The sequence below is a fragment of the Bombina bombina genome, chromosome 1 (assembly GCF_027579735.1).
Source record: "Bombina bombina isolate aBomBom1 chromosome 1, aBomBom1.pri, whole genome shotgun sequence".
NCBI classification, from domain to species: Eukaryota; Metazoa; Chordata; class Amphibia; order Anura; family Bombinatoridae; genus Bombina; species Bombina bombina.
Window position 1 is genome coordinate 1,125,083,741 of NC_069499.1, and position 18,372 is coordinate 1,125,102,112.

Genomic DNA, 18,372 nt, shown 5'->3' on the forward strand with positions numbered 1-18,372 from the left:
TGTTACCAGAAAGATTTACCATAAAATATGGCGTAAATACTTACATTGGTGCGAATCCAAGAGTTACTCATGGAGTAAGGTTAGGATTCCTAGGATATTGTCTTTTCTACAAGAAGGTTTAGAAAAGGGTTTATCTGCTAGTTCCTTAAAGGGACAGATCTCAGCTCTGTCCATTCTTTTACACAAGCGTCTGTCAGAAGTTCCAGACGTTCAGGCTTTTTGCCAGGCTTTGGCCAGGATTAAGCCTGTGTTTAAAACTGTTGCTCCACCATGGAGCTTAAACTTAGTTCTTAACGTTTTACAGGGTGTTCCGTTTGAACCCCTTCATTCCATTGATATCAAGCTGTTATCTTGGAAAGTTCTGTTTTTGATGGCTATTTCCTCGGCTCGTAGAGTCTCTGAGTTATCAGCCTTACATTGTGATTCCCCGTATCTGATTTTTCATTCAGATAAGGTAGTTCTGCGTACTAAACCTGGGTTTTTGCCTAAGGTTGTCACTAACAAGAATATCAATCAAGAGATTGTTGTGCCATCATTGTGTCCTAACCCTTCTTCAAAGAAGGAACGACTTCTGCACAATCTAGATGTAGTCCGTGCCCTGAAATTTTATTTGCAGGCAACTAAAGATTTTCGCCAAACTTCTTCCCTGTTTGTCGTTTATTCTGGACAGAGGAGAGGTCAAAAAGCTTCTGCTACCTCTCTCTCTTTTTGGCTTCGTAGCATAATACGTTTAGCCTATGAGACTGCTGGACAGCAGCCTCCTGAAAGAATTACAGCTCATTCCACTAGAGCTGTGGCTTCCACTTGGGCCTTTAAGAACGAGGCCTCTGTTGAACAGATTTGCAAGGCTGCAACTTGGTCTTCTCTTCATACTTTTTCCAAATTTTACAAATTTGACACTTTTGCTTCTTCGGAGGCTGTTTTTGGGAGAAAGGTTCTTCAGGCAGTGGTTCCTTCCGTATAAAGATCCTGCCTGTCCCTCCCGTCATCCGTGTACTTTAGCTTTGGTATTGGTATCCCAGAAGTAATGATGACCCGTGGACTGACTACACTTAACAGGAGAAAACATAATTTATGCTTACCTGATAAATTCCTTTCTCCTGTAGTGTAGTCAGTCCACGGCCCGCCCTGTTTTTTATGGCAGGTCTAAATTTTTAAATTATACTCCAGTCACCACTGCACCCTATAGTTTCTCCTTTCTCGTTTGGTTCTCGGTCGAATGACTGGGTGTGACGTAGAGGGGAGGAGCTATATAGCAGCTCTGCTTGGGTGATCCTCTTGCACTTCCTGTTGGGGAGGAGTTAATATCCCAGAAGTTATGATGACCCGTGGACTGACTACACTACAGGAGAAAGGAATTTATCAGGTAAGCATAAATTATGTTTTTCTTAGGTCTATTTTTCAGTAGCTTTTCATTGATATGGTATATAAAATAAAATGCAAATAACCAACAAGCTATCATAATCAGTGCAAATACAACATCAGAGCTGAACTGTGAATGATTTCATTGTTATCCCAAACACGCTCACAAGAGAGGATGAGAAAAAAAGGCAACTGTTATTTTCAGTGCTATTTTATTGATTCCGTTTTCAAGCAGAAAATATTTTATGAACTGTAAGTTTGTCTTTGTAAGAAAAAGCTCTATATCTGCTTTACTTGTCCCAGTATGTACAGTATATAATTGTGTCCACAACCTCTCATGTACAAAAACCTTAAAATAAATAAATAGGTAGAAGTATCCATTTTCTAGTGTAAATCCTTCTAATCAGTTGCCCCATGGAGTGGAAAGATGACTTCCGGGTTTTGTTTTAAAACGTCATATAGTGAAACTAGTTTACTAATGAATATAGAACGAAGAAAAAGAAATGCTGAGTCGTCCAGTATATAACACAGGTTTATTCAGGAACAGGCTACCACAAGTGGCACAGGGTAGGCTCCTATCTGACACGTTTCGCGCATGGGCACATGCGCTTCATCATAGTTTACTAATGTGTGATTCCAAAATAGTAATGTAAGCGATATTATAGACTAATGTTCTTGGTTCTGTTTAACCTTTCATACATCTTCAAATAACTAAAAGAATCAGTAACATACATTTTAGTTCTATTTCAGACTTCTAGCTGCTCTCATTGTGTAACTTCTTTTTCTGTGGCAGACACAGTCACAGGTGTATGGAGGAGTAACATATTACAACCCTGTACAGCAACAAGTGCAGCTAAAACCTTCTCCCCCCCGACGTACCTCACAACCAGTCACTATCAAGCCACCCCCACCAGAGGTAAGAGTGCACTCTGTAATGTTACAACCACTTTGCAACGCCAGAAATCTTAGCCTGCGTTTGTTACTTGTCCTTCAAGTGGAACCGTAAAACCTCCACAATAACAAGGGAATTTAGATTTGACACTTAGGCTATACATTGTCCTCTTACCAGATCAGCAATATACAGGTTTTTAGAAAACCTAAGAGCTAGCCTTAAAATTGGGGATCAAACAATTCAGTTTTAGCTAAGGACTTAAATATCAATCTGGTTATTTTCATTACTCATTAACGTTGGGCTTTTTATTGTATTTAATAGTGAGTAGACTAGTAATGTTTTTCTCATGACTGGTAAACTGTTGGGATAATTATAAATTCTGCAAAGTTAGGAGTCGAGATGTAAAGTAGAGGATAATGCTATCAGGGAAACAGAACAAGCTGTCTCTGCTTATCAGTTTAATACGGTTTTCACTGTTTGTAGCAGAAGCCAAATTTCCACATGAGAAGCACAGACCCTGTGCTGAGAGGCAGGATCTTGTAGGCACCAATCCACAAGTTTTTGCATGACCTACTGTGGGTTTCATTCTACATGTTCCTCCTTTGTATTTGGCTTTTTTCTATAGAGGCATTTAAGCCACCTTAAAGTATGGTGTGTATATCGCAAAATACAAACATGCTAAATAAATGTTTTAACATATAAAACTCATTTTGTTAGTACAGGTTGCATTTAAAAGAGACTCCTTTGCTCATTAGGGATGCAAATAAATTAATTCCTGCACTGATAAAGCAGTCACTGTGTAGAATGTTTCAGGGTTCTGTTAGAATAAATCATTAAAATACAATGTATGTTTGTTATACTATAAATTTCACATTTTTAAAATCTGTATTTCATGTCTGTTTTAAAAAGAGTTCTCTCTTGGTTTTTGGTGGAGAATGCAGTGTTGTTCTATTCTATTTATGTACACTTGTTCTAGTTGCAACCCATGAAACTCTTTTCTTCCTCTGTCACAGTATTTTCGGCTGAAAGACTAGGTCTTTTTCTCAACTGCAGTTTTCAAGTACCCCAACAGGCAAAATTTAATGGACCACTAAACACAGTAGAATGGCATAATCGATAAATGCATAATAAACAGACTGTGTTTTTCTAACAAGTTTCAAATTGGAAAGTTTTTTTAAAATTCTGTGTTCTATTAAAATCATTTAATAGGAGCTGGTGCCTCAGAAAGTGTGCATATAAAAAGATTGCCAATCTGGTCACGTGACCTTTGTTCAACAAATCTGATCCCAGGAAGATCCAGTGGCTGATGTAACAGTTTTGATTTCGGCTTTGCCGTTCCAACGTGTAATTGTTCTTTAATAACAGACCTTCCCAGTGGAGCTCACTGGGGATTTGTTTATGGTATTGAGAATTGTCACTGGAACCCAAGACTGATGTATAGCATCGCCTATATGATTGCCAGGCTATCTGTTCTGTCCAGTCAAAAGTAAAATACTTAGGTAATCTATGTGTTTTGGCTTTCACAGCCTTTATCAATCTCTGTAGGGAGCCTAAAAAGGGAATAAAGCACAAATATTGTAAACAGTGCTGTCACTATAACTATTGTATATATTTATTATTATTATAATTTATTTGTAGAGCGCCAACAGATTCCGCAGCGCAGTATGTGTGTATATATATGTGTGTGTGTGTGTGTATGTATGTATATATATATATATATATATATATATATATATATATATATATATATATATGTATGTATGTATATGTATATATATATATATATATATATATATATATATAAAATGTATGTGTGTGTATTCTCTGTACAAAAGGAAACCGCCACACTATTCATTTAAATTTTTCCATGGTATTTTGACCTGCAGGAGACAAGACAAACGGTAGCAAAAGAGAGAAACAGCTCCTAAGAGAGAGACCATCTGAATCGAGGACCACCAGCTCTTTCGTCACCCTGGATCTACAAAAAAATAGACACCCCAACCTCTTCCTTTGTATTACAGACTACACTAATCCCATGTACTGACCAATTTAGGAGATTTTTTTTTTTATATATATATATAATTATTATTATTTTGAGAAACATACCCTTCTGATCAGGAGTGAGTAAAATTAACCACAGCCTACAAGACTAAAGCAAAACACTCTGTAGCAGAACTTGAAAATACATGAACGTTGGAAGATTTGCAAGTTAAACGTGCTCCGCAACACTGACATTTTGTGGTACAAATGACAGAAACTGGCAATGGAGTATGGATTTATTCAATTGGAAATAAGTGTGGGCGGGGGTTCAAATATATATTCTAAATTTGCTGAGAATTTTGATAGCCATTGGGTATTTTTGGGGCCTAAGTAGCTCTGGATTCTGTTACCTAAAAATGGCAGTTCAGAGGTTACATTCACTGGTTAATAAACATACCATTTTTTTAGTTGTAATTATATTGCCTATTCCTTAAATTTCTAGGTTTGAACAGCTATGGTTTGGTGACCCCATCATGTTCAGAGTGGCCATGTACTTGCATATGTATATTAATCCTTTTGCCTCCAGAGAAGTCTAACGCATTTTTTTTGCTGTTTTAAGGTTTGCTTCTCTGGCATCAAAAGAGTTAATTCCCCTGTCTTGTTACATTTTCATGACCTAAGCACACTGTGATGGCTTAATTTTTATTGTATTATGTGTGTTTTATGATTTTAGTTTTCTTTCGAATCTGTATTTTTGTGAGAAACACGAATAAGTTAATAAAATCGTGGAGAGAGATTCTTTAGCGTCCAAAAGTTTGAACCATTTTATTTTTTTAATTAAACTTGTTTAATTAAAGAGCATAACAAAATCTAAAAAACAAAAAAACAGTCTAGCCTGCCTTCTGGATATAGTGATAGCAAAATCAATTTGGGCACAGCACTTATCTTGCTTTGTTTATCCACTGGATTGTAAAGAAAAATATTTTTTTTTTATTTTTTATTTTTTTTCTAGTTAAAGGGACATAATACTCATATTCTAAATCACTTGAAAGTGATGCATCATACCTGTAAGAAACTGACATGAAAATATTACCTTAACATCTCTATGTAAAAAGGGAATATTTCTCTTGCAAGGTGTATCCAGTCCACAGATTCATCCTTTACTTGTGGGATATTCTCCTTCCCTACAGGAAGTGGCAAAGAGAGCACACAGCAGAGCTGTCCATATAGCTGATAGCTCCACCCCCCAGTCATTCTCTTTGCCGGCTCTAAGCACTAGGGTCTCTCTATGGTAGGGTAAAGTGAATGTGGTGTTAGAATTGTAGTTTCTTTCATGTAATTAGCAAGAGTCCATGAGCTAGTGACGTATGGGATATACATTCCTACCAGGAGGGGCAAAGTTTCCCAAACCTCAAAATGCCTACAAATACACCCCTCACCACACCCACAAATCAGTTTTACAAACTTTGCCTCCTATGGAGGTGGTGAAGTAAGTTTGTGCTAGATTCTACGTTGATATGTGCTCCGCAGCAGGTTGGAGCCCGGTTTTCCTCTCAGCGTGCAGTGAATGTCAGAGGGATGTGAGGAGAGTATTGCCTATTTGAATGCAGTGATCTCCTTCTACGGGTTCTCTGTTATCGGTCGTAGAGATTCATCTCTTACCTCCCTTTTCAGATCGACGATATACTCTTATATATATATATATATATATATATATATATATATACCATTACCTTTGCTGATTTTCGTTTCAGTACTGGTTTGGCTTTCTACAAACATGTAGATGAGTGTCCTGGGGTAAGTAAGTCTTATTTTCTGTGACACTCTAAGCTATGGTTGGGCACTTTTTTAATAAAGTTCTAACTATATGTATTCAAACATTTATTTGCCTTGACTCAGGATGTTCAACATTCCTTATTTTCAGACAGTCAGTTTCATATTTGGGATAATACACTTGAATCAATTATTTTTCTTACCTTAAAAATTTGACTTTTTTCCCTGTGGGCTGTTAGGCTCGCGGGGGCTGAAAATGCTTAATTTTATTGCGTCATTTTTGGCGCGGATTTTTTGGCGCAAAAAATCTTTCTGTTTCCGGCGTCATACGTGTTGCCGGAAGTTACGTCATTTTTTGACGTTCTTTTGCGCCAAAAATGTCGGCGTTCCGGAAGTGGCGTCATTTTGGCGCCAAAAGCATTTAGGCGCCAAATAATGTGGGCGTCTTATTTGGCGCTAAAAAAATATGGGCGTTGCCTTTGTCTCCACATTATTTAAGTCTCATTTCTCCAACATAGGTGTGTCCGGTCCACGGCGTCATCCTTACTTGTGGGATATTCTCTTCCCCAACAGGAAATGGCAAAGAGCCCAGCAAAGCTGGTCACATGATCCCTCCTAGGCTCCGCCTTCCCCAGTCATTCTCTTTGCCGTTGCACAGGCAACATCTCCACGGAGATGGCTCAGAGTTTTTTGGTGTTTAAAAAGCGTCGTCTCTGCCACAAGCAAAGGCTCATACGGACATTGTCCTAGCCTTTCTCAGATCTCACGGGTGGAAAGTGAACGTAGAAAAAAGTTCTCTGTCCCCGTCAACAAGAGTTCCCTTCTTGGGAACAATAATAGACTCCTTAGAAATGAAGATTTTTCTGACAGAGGCCAGAAAATCAAAACTTCTAAGCTCTTGTCAAGTACTTCATTCTGTTCTTCTTCCTTCCATAGCGCAGTGCATGGAAGTAATAGGTTTGATGGTTGCGGCAATGGACATAGTTCCTTTTGCGCGAATTCATCTAAGACCATTACAACTGTGCATGCTCAGACAGTGGAATGGGGATTATACAGATTTGTCCCCGACGATCCAAGTAGATCAGAGGACCAGAGATTCACTCCGTTGGTGGCTGACCCTGGACAACCTGTCCCAAGGGATGAGCTTCAGAAGACCAGAGTGGGTCATTGTAACGACCGACGCCAGTCTGGTGGGCTGGGGCGCGGTCTGGAAACACCTGAAAGCTCAGGGTCTATGGTCTCGGGAAGAATCTCTTCTCCCGATAAACATTCTGGAACTGAGAGCGATATTCAATGCTCTCAAGGCTTGGCCTCAACTAGCAAAGGCCAAATTCATAAGGTTTCAATCAGACAACATGACGACTGTTGCATATATCAACCATCAGGGGGGAACAAGGAGTTCCCTGGCGATGGAAGAAGTGACCAAAGTAATTCAATGGGCGGAGCTTCACTCCTGCCACTTGTCTGCAATCCACATCCCAGGAGTGGAAAATTGGGAAGCGGATTTTCTGAGTCGTCAGACATTTCATCCGGGGGAGTGGGAACTCCATCCGGAAATCTTTGCCCAAATAACTCAATTATGGGGCATTCCAGACATGGATCTGATGGCGTCTCGTCAGAACTTCAAGGTTCCTTGCTACGGGTCCAGATCCAGGGATCCCAAGGCGACTCTAGTAGATGCACTAGTAGCGCCCTGGACCTTCAACCTAGCTTATGTGTTCCCACCGTTTCCTCTCATTCCCAGGCTGGTAGCCAGGATCAATCAGGAGAGGGCTTCGGTGATCTTGATAGCTCCTGCGTGGCCACGCAGAACTTGGTATGCAGACCTGGTGAATATGTCATCGGCTCCACCATGGAAGCTACCCTTGAGACGGGACCTTCTTGTTCAAGGTCCGTTCGAACATCCGAATCTGGCCTCACTCCAACTGACTGCTTGGAGATTGAACGCTTGATTTTATCAAGGCGTGGGTTCTCAGATTCTGTCATTGATACTCTTATTCAGGCTAGAAAGCCTGTAACTAGAAAAATTTACTATAAAGTATGGAAGAAATATATCTGTTGGTGCGAATCGAAAGGATTCCCATGGAACAGGGTAAAAATTCCTAAGATTTTATCCTTTCTACAAGAGGGTTTGGAGAAAGGATTATCTGCAAGTTCTTTGAAGGGACAGATTTCTGCTTTATCTGTTTTACTTCACAAGAAGCTGGCGGCTGTGCCAGATGTTCAGGCTTTTGTTCAGGCTCTGGTTAGAATCAAGCCTGTTTACAAACCTTTGACTCCTCCTTGGAGTCTCAATTTAGTTCTTTCAGTTCTTCAAGGGGTTCCGTTTGAACCCTTACATTCCGTAGATATTAAGTTATTATCTTGGAAAGTTTTGTTTTTGGTTGCAATTTCTTCTGCTAGAAGAGTTTGAGTTATCTGCTCTGCAGTGTTCTCCTCATCTGGTGTTCCATGCAGATAAGGTGGTTTGGCGTACTAAACCTGGTTTTCTTCCGAAAGTTGTTTCTAACAAAAATATTAACCAGGAGATAGTTGTGCCTTCTTTGTGTCCGAATCCAGTTTCAAAGAAGGAACGTTTGTTGCACAATTTGGATGTAGTTCGTGCTCTAAAATTCTATTTAGAGGCTACAAAGGATTTCAGACAAACATCTTCCTTGTTTGTTGTTTATTCCGGTAAAAGGAGAGGTCAAAAAGCAACTTCTACCTCTCTCTCTTTTTGGCTTAAAAGCATCATCAGATTGGCTTATGAGACTGCCGGACGGCAGCCTCCTGAAAGAATCACAGCTCACTCCACTAGGGCTGTGGCTTCCTCATGGGCCTTCAAGAACGAGGCTTCTGTTGATCAGATATGTAAGGCAGCGACTTGGTCTTCACTGCACACTTTTACCAAATTTTACAAATTTGATACTTTTGCTTCTTCTGAGGCTATTTTTGGGAGAAAGGTTTTGCAAACCGTGGTGCCTTCCATCTAGGTGACCTGATTTGCTCCCTCCCATCATCCGTGTCCTAAAGCTTTGGTATTGGTTCCCACAAGTAAGGATGACGCCGTGGACCGGACACACCTATGTTGGAGAAAACAGAATTTATGTTTATCTGATAAATTACTTTATCCAACGGTGTGTCCGGTCCACGGCCCGCCCTGGTTTTTTAATCAGGTCTGATGATTTATTTTCTCTAACTACAGTCACCACGGTATCATATGATTTCTCCTATGCAAATATTCCTCCTTTACGTCGGTCGAATGACTGGGGAAGGCGGAGCCTAGGAGGGATCATGTGACCAGCTTTGCTGGGCTCTTTGCCATTTCCTGTTGGGAAAGAGAATATCCCACAAGTAAGGATGACGCCGTGGACCGGACACACCGTTGGAGAAAGTAATTTATCAGATAAACATAAATTCTGTTTTTTCTTTGCTTCTGGTTGCTAGAAGCTTGTTCCTTGTCATTTTTTCCCATTCCTGAAACTGTCATTTAAGGAATTTGATCAATTTTGCTTTACATGTTGTTTTTTTTCTCTTACATATTGCAAGATGTCTCACGTTGCATCTGAGTCAGAAGATACTTCAGGAAAATCGTTGTCTGGTGCTGGAACTACCAAAGCTAAGTGTATCTGCTGTAAACTTTTGGTAGCTGTTCCTCCAGCTGTTGTTTGTACTAATTGTCATGACGAACTTGTTAATGCAGATAATATTTCCTTTAGTAATGTACCATTACCTGTTGCAGTTCCATCAACATCTAATGTTCAGAATGTTCCTGATAACATAAGAGATTTTGTTTCTGAATCCATCAAGAAGGCTATGTCTGTTATTCCTCCTTCTAGTAAACATAAAAAATCTTTTAAAACTTCTCTTTATACAGATGAATTTTTAAATGAACATCATTCTGATTCTAATGACTCTTCTGGTTCAGAGGATTCTGTCTCAGAGGTTGATGCTGATAAATCTTCATATTTATTTAAAATGGAATTTATTCGTTCTTTACTTAAAGAAGTACTAATTGCTTTAGAAATTGAGGATTCTGGTCCTCTTGATACTAAATCTAAACGTTTAGGTAAGGTCTTTAAATCTCCTGTGGTTATTCCAGAAGTTTTTCCTGTTCCTGCTATTTCTGAAGTAATTTCCAGAGAATGGAATAATTTGGGTAATTCATTTACTCCTTCTAAATGTTTTAAGCAATTATATCCTGTGCCGTTTGACAGATTAGAATTTTGAGACAAAATCCCTAAAGTTGATGGGGCTATTTCTACCCTTGCTAAACGTACTACTATTCCTACGTCAGATGGTACTTCGTTTAAAGATCCTTTAGATAGGAAAATTGAATCCTTTCTAAGAAAAGCTTATCTGTGTTCAGGTAATCTTCTTAGACCTGCTATATCATTGGCTGATGTTGCTGCAGCTTCAACTTTTTGGTTGGAAACTTTAGCGCAACAAGTAACAGATCATGATTCTCATAATATTATTATTCTTCTTCAACATGCTAATAATTTTATCTGTGATGCCATTTTTGATATTATCAGAGTTGATGTCAGGTTTATGTCTCTAGCTATTTTAGCTAGAAGAGCTTTATGGCTTAAAACTTGGAATGCCGATATGTCCTCTAAATCGACTCTACTTTCCATTTCTTTCCAGGGTAACAAATTATTTGGTTCTCAGTTGGATTCTATTATCTCAACTGTTACTGGTGGGAAAGGAACTTTTTTACCACAGGATAAAAAATCTAAGGGTAAAAACAGGGCTAATAATCGTTTTCGTTCCTTTCGTTTCAACAAAGAACAAAAACCTGATCCTTCATCCTCAGGAGCAGTTTCAGTTTGGAAACCATCTCCAGTCTGGAATAAATCCAAGCCTTCTAGAAAAGCAAAGCCAGCCTCTAAGTCCACATGAAGGTGCGGCCCTCATTCCAGCTCAGCTGGTAGGGGGCAGGTTATGTTTTTTCAAAGAAATTTGGATCAATTCTGTTCACAATCTTTGGATTCAGAACATTGTTTCAGAAGGGTACAGAATTGGTTTCAAGATAAGACCTCCTGCAAAGAGATTTTTTCTTTCCCGTGTCCCAGTAAATCCAGTGAAAGCTCAAGCATTTCTGAAATGTGTTTCAGATCTAGAGTTAGCTGGAGTAATTATGCCAGTTCCAGTTCTGGAACAGGGGCTGGGGTTTTATTCGAATCTCTTCATTGTACCAAAGAAGGAGAATTCCTTCAGACCAGTTCTGGATCTAAAAATATTGAATCGTTATGTAAGGATACCAACGTTCAAAATGGTAACTGTAAGGACTATCTTGCCTTTTGTTCAGCAAGGGCATTATATGTCCACAATAGATTTACAGGATGCATATCTGCATATTCCGATTCATCCAGATCATTATCAGTTCCTGAGATTCTCTTTTCTGGACAAGCATTACCAGTTTGTGGCTCTGCCGTTTGGCCTAGCTACAGCTCCAAGAATTTTTACAAAGGTTCTCGGTGCCCTTCTGTCTGTAATCAGAGAACAGGGTATTGTGGTATTTCCTTATTTGGACGATATCTTGGTACTTGCTCAGTCTTTACATTTAGCAGAATCTCATACGAATCGACTTGTGTTGTTTCTTCAAGATCATGGTTGGAGGATCAATTCACTAAAAAGTTCATTGATTCCTCAGACAAGGGTAACCTTTCTGGGTTTCCAGATAGATTCAGTGTCCATGACTCTGTCTTTGAAAGACAAGAGACGTCTAAAATTGATTTCAGCTTGTCGAAACCTTCAGTCACAATCATTCCCTTCGGTAGCCTTATGCATGGAAATTCTAGGTCTTATGACTGCTGCATCGGACGCGATCCCCTTTGCTCGTTTTCACATGCGACCTCTTCAGCTCTGTATGCTGAATCAATGGTGCAGGGATTACACAAAGATATCTCAATTAATATCTTTAAAACCGATTGTACGACACTCTCTAACGTGATGGACAGATCACCATCGTTTAATTCAGGGGGCTTCTTTTGTTCTTCCGACCTGGACTGTAATTTCAACAGATGCAAGTCTTACAGGTTGGGGAGCTGTGTGGGGTTCTCTGACGGCACAAGGAGTTTGGGAATCTCAGGAGGTGAGATTACCGATCAATATTTTGGAACTCCGTGCAATTTTCAGAGCTCTTCAGTCTTGGCCTCTTCTGAAGAGAGAATCGTTCATTTGTTTTCAGACTGACAATGTCACAACTGTGGCATACATCAATCATCAAGGAGGGACTCACAGTCCTCTGGCTATGAAAGAAGTATCTCGAATTCTGGTTTGGGCGGAATCCAGCTCCTGTCTAATCTCTGCGGTTCATATCCCAGGTATAGACAATTGGGAAGCGGATTATCTCAGTCGCCAAACGTTGCATCCGGGCGAATGGTCTCTTCACCCAGAGGTATTTCTTCAGATTGTTCAAATGTGGGAGCTTCCAGAAATAGATCTGATGGCGTCTCATCTAAACAAGAAACTTCCCAGGTATCTGTCCAGATCCCGGGATCCTCAGGCGGAAGCAGTGGATGCATTATCACTTCCTTGGAAGTATCATCCTGCCTATATCTTTCCGCCTCAATTTCTCCTCCTTGGAGTTTGAATTTGGTTCTGGGGGCTCTTCAAGCTCCTCCTTTTGAACCCATGCATTCATTGGACATTAAATTACTTTCTTGGAAAGTTTTGTTCCTTTTGGCGATCTCTTCTGCCAGAAGAGTCTCTGAATTATCTGCTCTTTCTTGTGAGTCTCCTTTTCTGATTTTTCATCAGGATAAGGCAGTGTTGCGAACTTCTTTTGAATTTTTACCTAAGGTTGTGAATTCCAACAACATTAGTAGAGAAATTGTGGTTCCCTCATGTCCTAATCCTAAGAATTCTAAGGAGAAATCGTTGCATTCTTTGGATGTTGTTAGTGTGGAGTTATAAAATCATGATTAGAATAAATTATAAAATCATGATTAGAAAAATATACAATTTCAAAGAATTACACATTAAATATGTTATTCATAGATAAAACATTTAGATATAAATTAAGATATAGAACATGGAAGAGTTATAAATTAAATTAACTTAGATAGGATTAGTCAGTTTAGTTAGTAATGGGTTAAATAGTGTTTTAAAGACAATGTATTTAAAACTGTGACATTTACATTCAGTTGCTGTTGTCAATCAAAACACCTATACTGCTAGCTAGACACATAGTATTATTAACACTCTAATGCACTGCGCATGAACAAGTTAAAATAGTATTTTCTATATGTCAGCCAAAATTATAAGTCTTTTTAAGGAAGTTAAAATATACAAAGATAGCCTTTTCATTTATGGTATGCTTTGATTTCATTGGCTTAAAATGTGTATATAAGCTTTGCATTTGTATAAGGCTATTGTTATCTTCTGCCTTTAGATCTCAAGGTATGTAATTAATCTTGCTGTGATTAATAAATAGTTTATGTCAACTAATATTTGATAAATATGAGTATTAATTTAATCTGTTAGATAACCCAGATTAAATATTTGTCTATAGTTAGGGTTTTGTCTAACGAAGGCGAAATAAAACCATATTAAGAATAATTCTTACAAGCATCTAATTTTTATCTTCTTTTGCGAGAATCATACATATACATCTGTTGCTAAACACTCATTTAGTGACAGCCCTTAGACTAGAGAGGTATGTATACGACACTTTGGGGGCATCATCCTGTTGAAATTCGAAACCCTTGGACCATAGTGCATTCTTAAGCTGGACTTTGAACACTGTGTATGTGTCTATTGATGCTGAGTAAGTAACTTATTCTTTTTTATCAAATAGAGTTAAATTATGGCTGTGCACACCATAAATTTTGACTTAATTGACATAGATTAGAGATCCACCCTGTATTGTATAATCTCCCTTATGTGTTTCAGGATTGTGTAATTGCTAACATTGTGGTTAAAAAGGATAAAATGTTAGAAGGACTATTAGGAACCTTATTGAAATCCTTAAGTTTAAATGAGCAATTACATATTAATTATAATTTGCAGGCATCTCTTTTAGATTCCTTAGAGATACATTTAGAAGACAGTAGGAAATATAGTATGTTATCTGCACATACATGTGGTCTTCTGAATGATAAACTTTCTATATTAGAAAATAATAATACTTTGTTTAAAGAAATTGTTGAATCTTTGCAAAATTTGCGACAAACCTCTGCAAATGTTAAATTCTCTGATAGTACATATGGCAGTGGTATTTTTATGTATTGTACTAAACAAAATGGTTTTATTCAAATTGGTACTTTAAATACTGACCTTCCCCATAGTCTGAAACAAAATGAGAATGTGTTTTTAGACAATTCAGATGTATGTGTTACACCATCTGCTCCTCCCTTGTATAAAAACACTTATTCAGACTTTCAAAGTTCTGAGACTATTCCAGTATTTCCTCTCTCACACCCTCCTACTTTATCAGAAAATGAGGTAATCTCAGCTGAAAAGTTGCAATCTCTAATGGCCCATTATGATAAAATATCTAAAGATTTTGATGATATGGAGATTGCTTTGCATAAGGCAAAAGGGTCTCTAGGTCAGGAAATTAATGCTAAATCAGACTTAGATAGTAAATTAAATTATTTATCTCAAGGACTATCTTTTGTTAAATCTGTAAATGAAAACTATAAAACTGAGTTTTCTAACCTAAGAAATGTTTCTAATGCTGAACTAAGAAATACTGACAGATTTGTAAAAGAACAGCTGCTCTTAGTTCCCTTTTCACAGTTGATTGATAGATGCTGTAAAAAGCAGTTTGGAGTGACATAGGGTTTTAAGTTACAAAATGAATCTTTTACATGGATTCTCTTCCTAAATGATTTTTTGTAGTATATTTCAGGAACAACAAAGTGATTTTAACATCTTTTTTCTTAAGACTACAAGTGGTTTGTATATATGTAAATAAGCATGCTATGCAATATAAGTTGTGTGAAAACTAAGACAGCATGAATACTGAGAAACAACATATAGTTTCTTTTGAAAAAAAAAAAAAAAAAAAGTTTATTTTCAGGTATATATATTTATAAACTTGTGAATCCTCAGTCTGTTCAAAATTCTGTCTCTAACTGTGATAGGATTTGAACAACTATACTGTGAATGAAACACAGCTATAAAGGATCAAAAGAACCAGTCTTGGAACAGTTTGTTATTTGTTTGAACAGTTCCTACACTCTAAGACTACATCATATTATGACTGTTATATTTATGCTTATAGCTTTCATATAATTGTTAAGTTGTCTAAGAAAATACATATATATTTTATTTTAGTTGTTAATATATTTTCTTGGACTATAAGGTTGCCTGACATATTTAAGTCATATTATATTTTTATTATATTATTGCCACATAGTTTATTCTAACCATTTATTATGTTTTCTTTAAAAGCATGTGCATGTTGTTTTTTGACTATAATGCTTATCTGTTTTTGCTATTCTAATATATTTGTTTCCCAAATAATTCATAATAAAATAAGGAGTATACAACAGAATGATAATTCTACTAAAAATTTGATTATCAGCCTACGTTTCTTAAATCTCACTCCACAGTTGATACTAGTTTAATGACTCTGATGTTATCAAATTTTAATCGTCTTGTCCTTTCACCTTCAAGACCTATTTATCATATTTCCCATCCTTCTATTTCTCCTCAGTTTGTTGCACTTTTTGTTGCTAGTGTAAAAAAGTTTGATTATTTACAAGAATGGTATATTAATGCTTCTCATCTTATTATTCCAGGATTTGGTGGCATACCCCATACAGGAGTGAACATCTGTCTCCTATGCAGTATTGATTTACTTTCTTCTCCTGCAGGAATTCTACATGATGATAAACAAGTTCCTTTGGTTATGTCAGATAATATTTTATCTTGTGATACAAGTAGCACAGTAGATTTATTTAATGTTTCTTATATGCCTGCTACTTTATTAATTAATCATTTGAATCCTTTTGATTCTGTAGGATTATGGCAATGTATGGACCATGGTATTTCACAATTTTCTGTTCATATTAGTTTATTTGTACATACTACTACTTCACTTCCTTTGTCTAAACCTATTCCTACCTCTTTAGAAAAACCTTTTCATGAAGGTGATCCTATTCAGGTATGTTTAGATTCTGCGACACAAGTTGCTTATGATGTTGAATATCGTTTAGTTACTTGGCATCTTCAATTGTCAAGGTGGATGGTTTCTACACAATATTCAAACTGCACTCCCTTTGTGTCTGTACAAGAAAAATCATTCCAATGGTGGTTTCATGAAAGTTTACTGCAAAATGTTTCTCTTCGATCTAATCATAGACCTAGGAGAGATGTACTTGCGACTGGCTTGGGAGCATATGGTAATATGATTGGCTCTACTGCACAAATAAATTCTGAAATATTAAGATATAAATTAGCAAATCTTGCCTCTCATGCAGCTACAGGCTTAGATACTCAATATGGAATTAACAATAATATTGCTAATCTCCAGCAACATCAAACTTATGTTATGGTGGATATTACTAATATTATTAAAAATAAATTTAATGTTTTAGTAAATGAATTATATAATTTTACACATGAGACAGCCTGGGCTATGTTATGCTCTCAAGTACAATCTGATCTATCTACTGACTTAAAGATTCAACTTCAGAGTTTATGGTCTGGAAAGTTGCCAGCTTCTTTAAGTTTAGCTGCATCTAAGTCAGTCACTAATTTTGCCATGACACATCTTTTATGGTGGGAAGTAATTTTATCTGACTGCACCACTGAATTTTGTATGATTCATACATTAATTCCTTGGTCTGGTAAAGATACTATTATTTATCGCTTAGCGACAATTGGTCTTCCTGCTAATGGTTCATTACTATTTCCAGTATTGTCACATCAATGGGTGTCACATAACATTGATGAATCGAAATGGACACTTGTTGATGTATCATTGTGTCATTCCAATGCAAATTTGTTTATCTGTTCCCTTTCACAATTCCATACAACCAATGAAACATGTTGGGAAAATCAAAAGTCTTGTACCTTACAAAGTCATTTTAATGTACTTAGACCGGTATTTTATTTAGGATCTGACAGAGTTTGTTTTCATTTATTTAATTCTGATACTATTATATTCCAAACACAGGATAATGTATTTGCTAGTTCTCATTTATTACCTGGTGTAATACTATTCCACTTAAATATATTGCATCATCTAATTGGAATTTTACCATGCCCCAAACTCTTAATATTACTTTAAATTTAACATGGGATCATGTTATGAATTTTTCTGTTTATAATTTACCTTTGGGTATGGGATCACAAATGAAGAAATGGTTAACTGATTCTACTATAATTTCTTCCTTGTTACAAAATTTAAAACATATTTCTGTAGATACTAAAATTACAGTTGAACATGAACAAGGAATTTTAAAATCAGCTACTTCTAGTATTTTACAGGATGCAAATATATCTTGGTTGGAATCTGTATTTGGATATAGTAGTACAGCTACTCAATTTTTTAATATTATGTTACACCCTGTTATTGTTTTAACTATTGTTCAAATTTTTATGTTTATTTTTATGTGTGGTTGTGTTTGTTATCAAAAGCATTTAAACAAAAAATTAGTTAGACAACTTACAACCCTGGAACATCTTAAATCACAACAAAAACGTTATGTACCGTTGTATTCTGCTTATTCAGTTTCGCTTGATACAACTAGGCTTCCTAATCCAATTTGACTGACATATAGAATAATTTGATATCAATATTGTATACTTATACTTTATTTTTATTCTTTTAGGATACTCCTACCTCTCTCTCTTTTCTTGGTGTCTGGATGGAATTCTTTTGATTTGCACTTGGGCTCTTCTGAATTGATCTGCCTGACTACTACTGGACATGCTGAGGCCTTGTGACAAGTTTACCTATGGTTGCTGCAATCGTTACCTGCAACTAGCTGTCATCTACTTGTTTCACCCTATGGTTCTTCCTTGGCCTTTTCAGTGGTTATATACACTATTTGTTCCTGTTTGTAAGCACTATGAAGATTACACATTTATTTCTTGATGGAACTGCTCCTACAGACTTTATTGCTTTCAATTCTGCAACAAATGTATCTTACTACTAAGGTAGTTATGAACTGAACTTTCTCTGTAATGGTGCTGCTATGGATCTGATTCCTTCAATCAAGACTTGAACATCTTTACTTATGAACTATGTAATTGTTGGAACATTCTTTATATTAGTGTATGACGTCAAATCCACTGTCTATTGTTTGAAATATGTCTGGTAGTTTCTTCTGTGTTGGCCCTTAGTGTTTAATCATTGGGATTGTGTCTGACAAAAAGAAAAGAAAGTGGGGGAATGTGGAGTTATAAAATCATGATTAGAATAA

At 36.9% G+C, this 18,372-nt stretch overlaps 1 protein-coding gene across 1 annotated transcript in view; it reads left to right on the top strand.

The window, feature by feature from the left end:
• The window catches only part of CASC3 (CASC3 exon junction complex subunit), a 156,257-nt gene extending 151,210 nt beyond the window's left edge, over positions 1–5,047 (top strand). The window contains exons 12-13 of the mRNA XM_053698315.1: positions 2,156–2,278; positions 4,141–5,047. Of these exons, the coding sequence (XP_053554290.1) occupies positions 2,156–2,278; positions 4,141–4,182 (165 nt within the window). The 3' untranslated portion in view covers positions 4,183–5,047. The remainder of the gene's footprint in view (positions 1–2,155; positions 2,279–4,140) is intronic.
• The last annotated feature ends 13,325 nt before the right edge of the window (positions 5,048–18,372 follow it).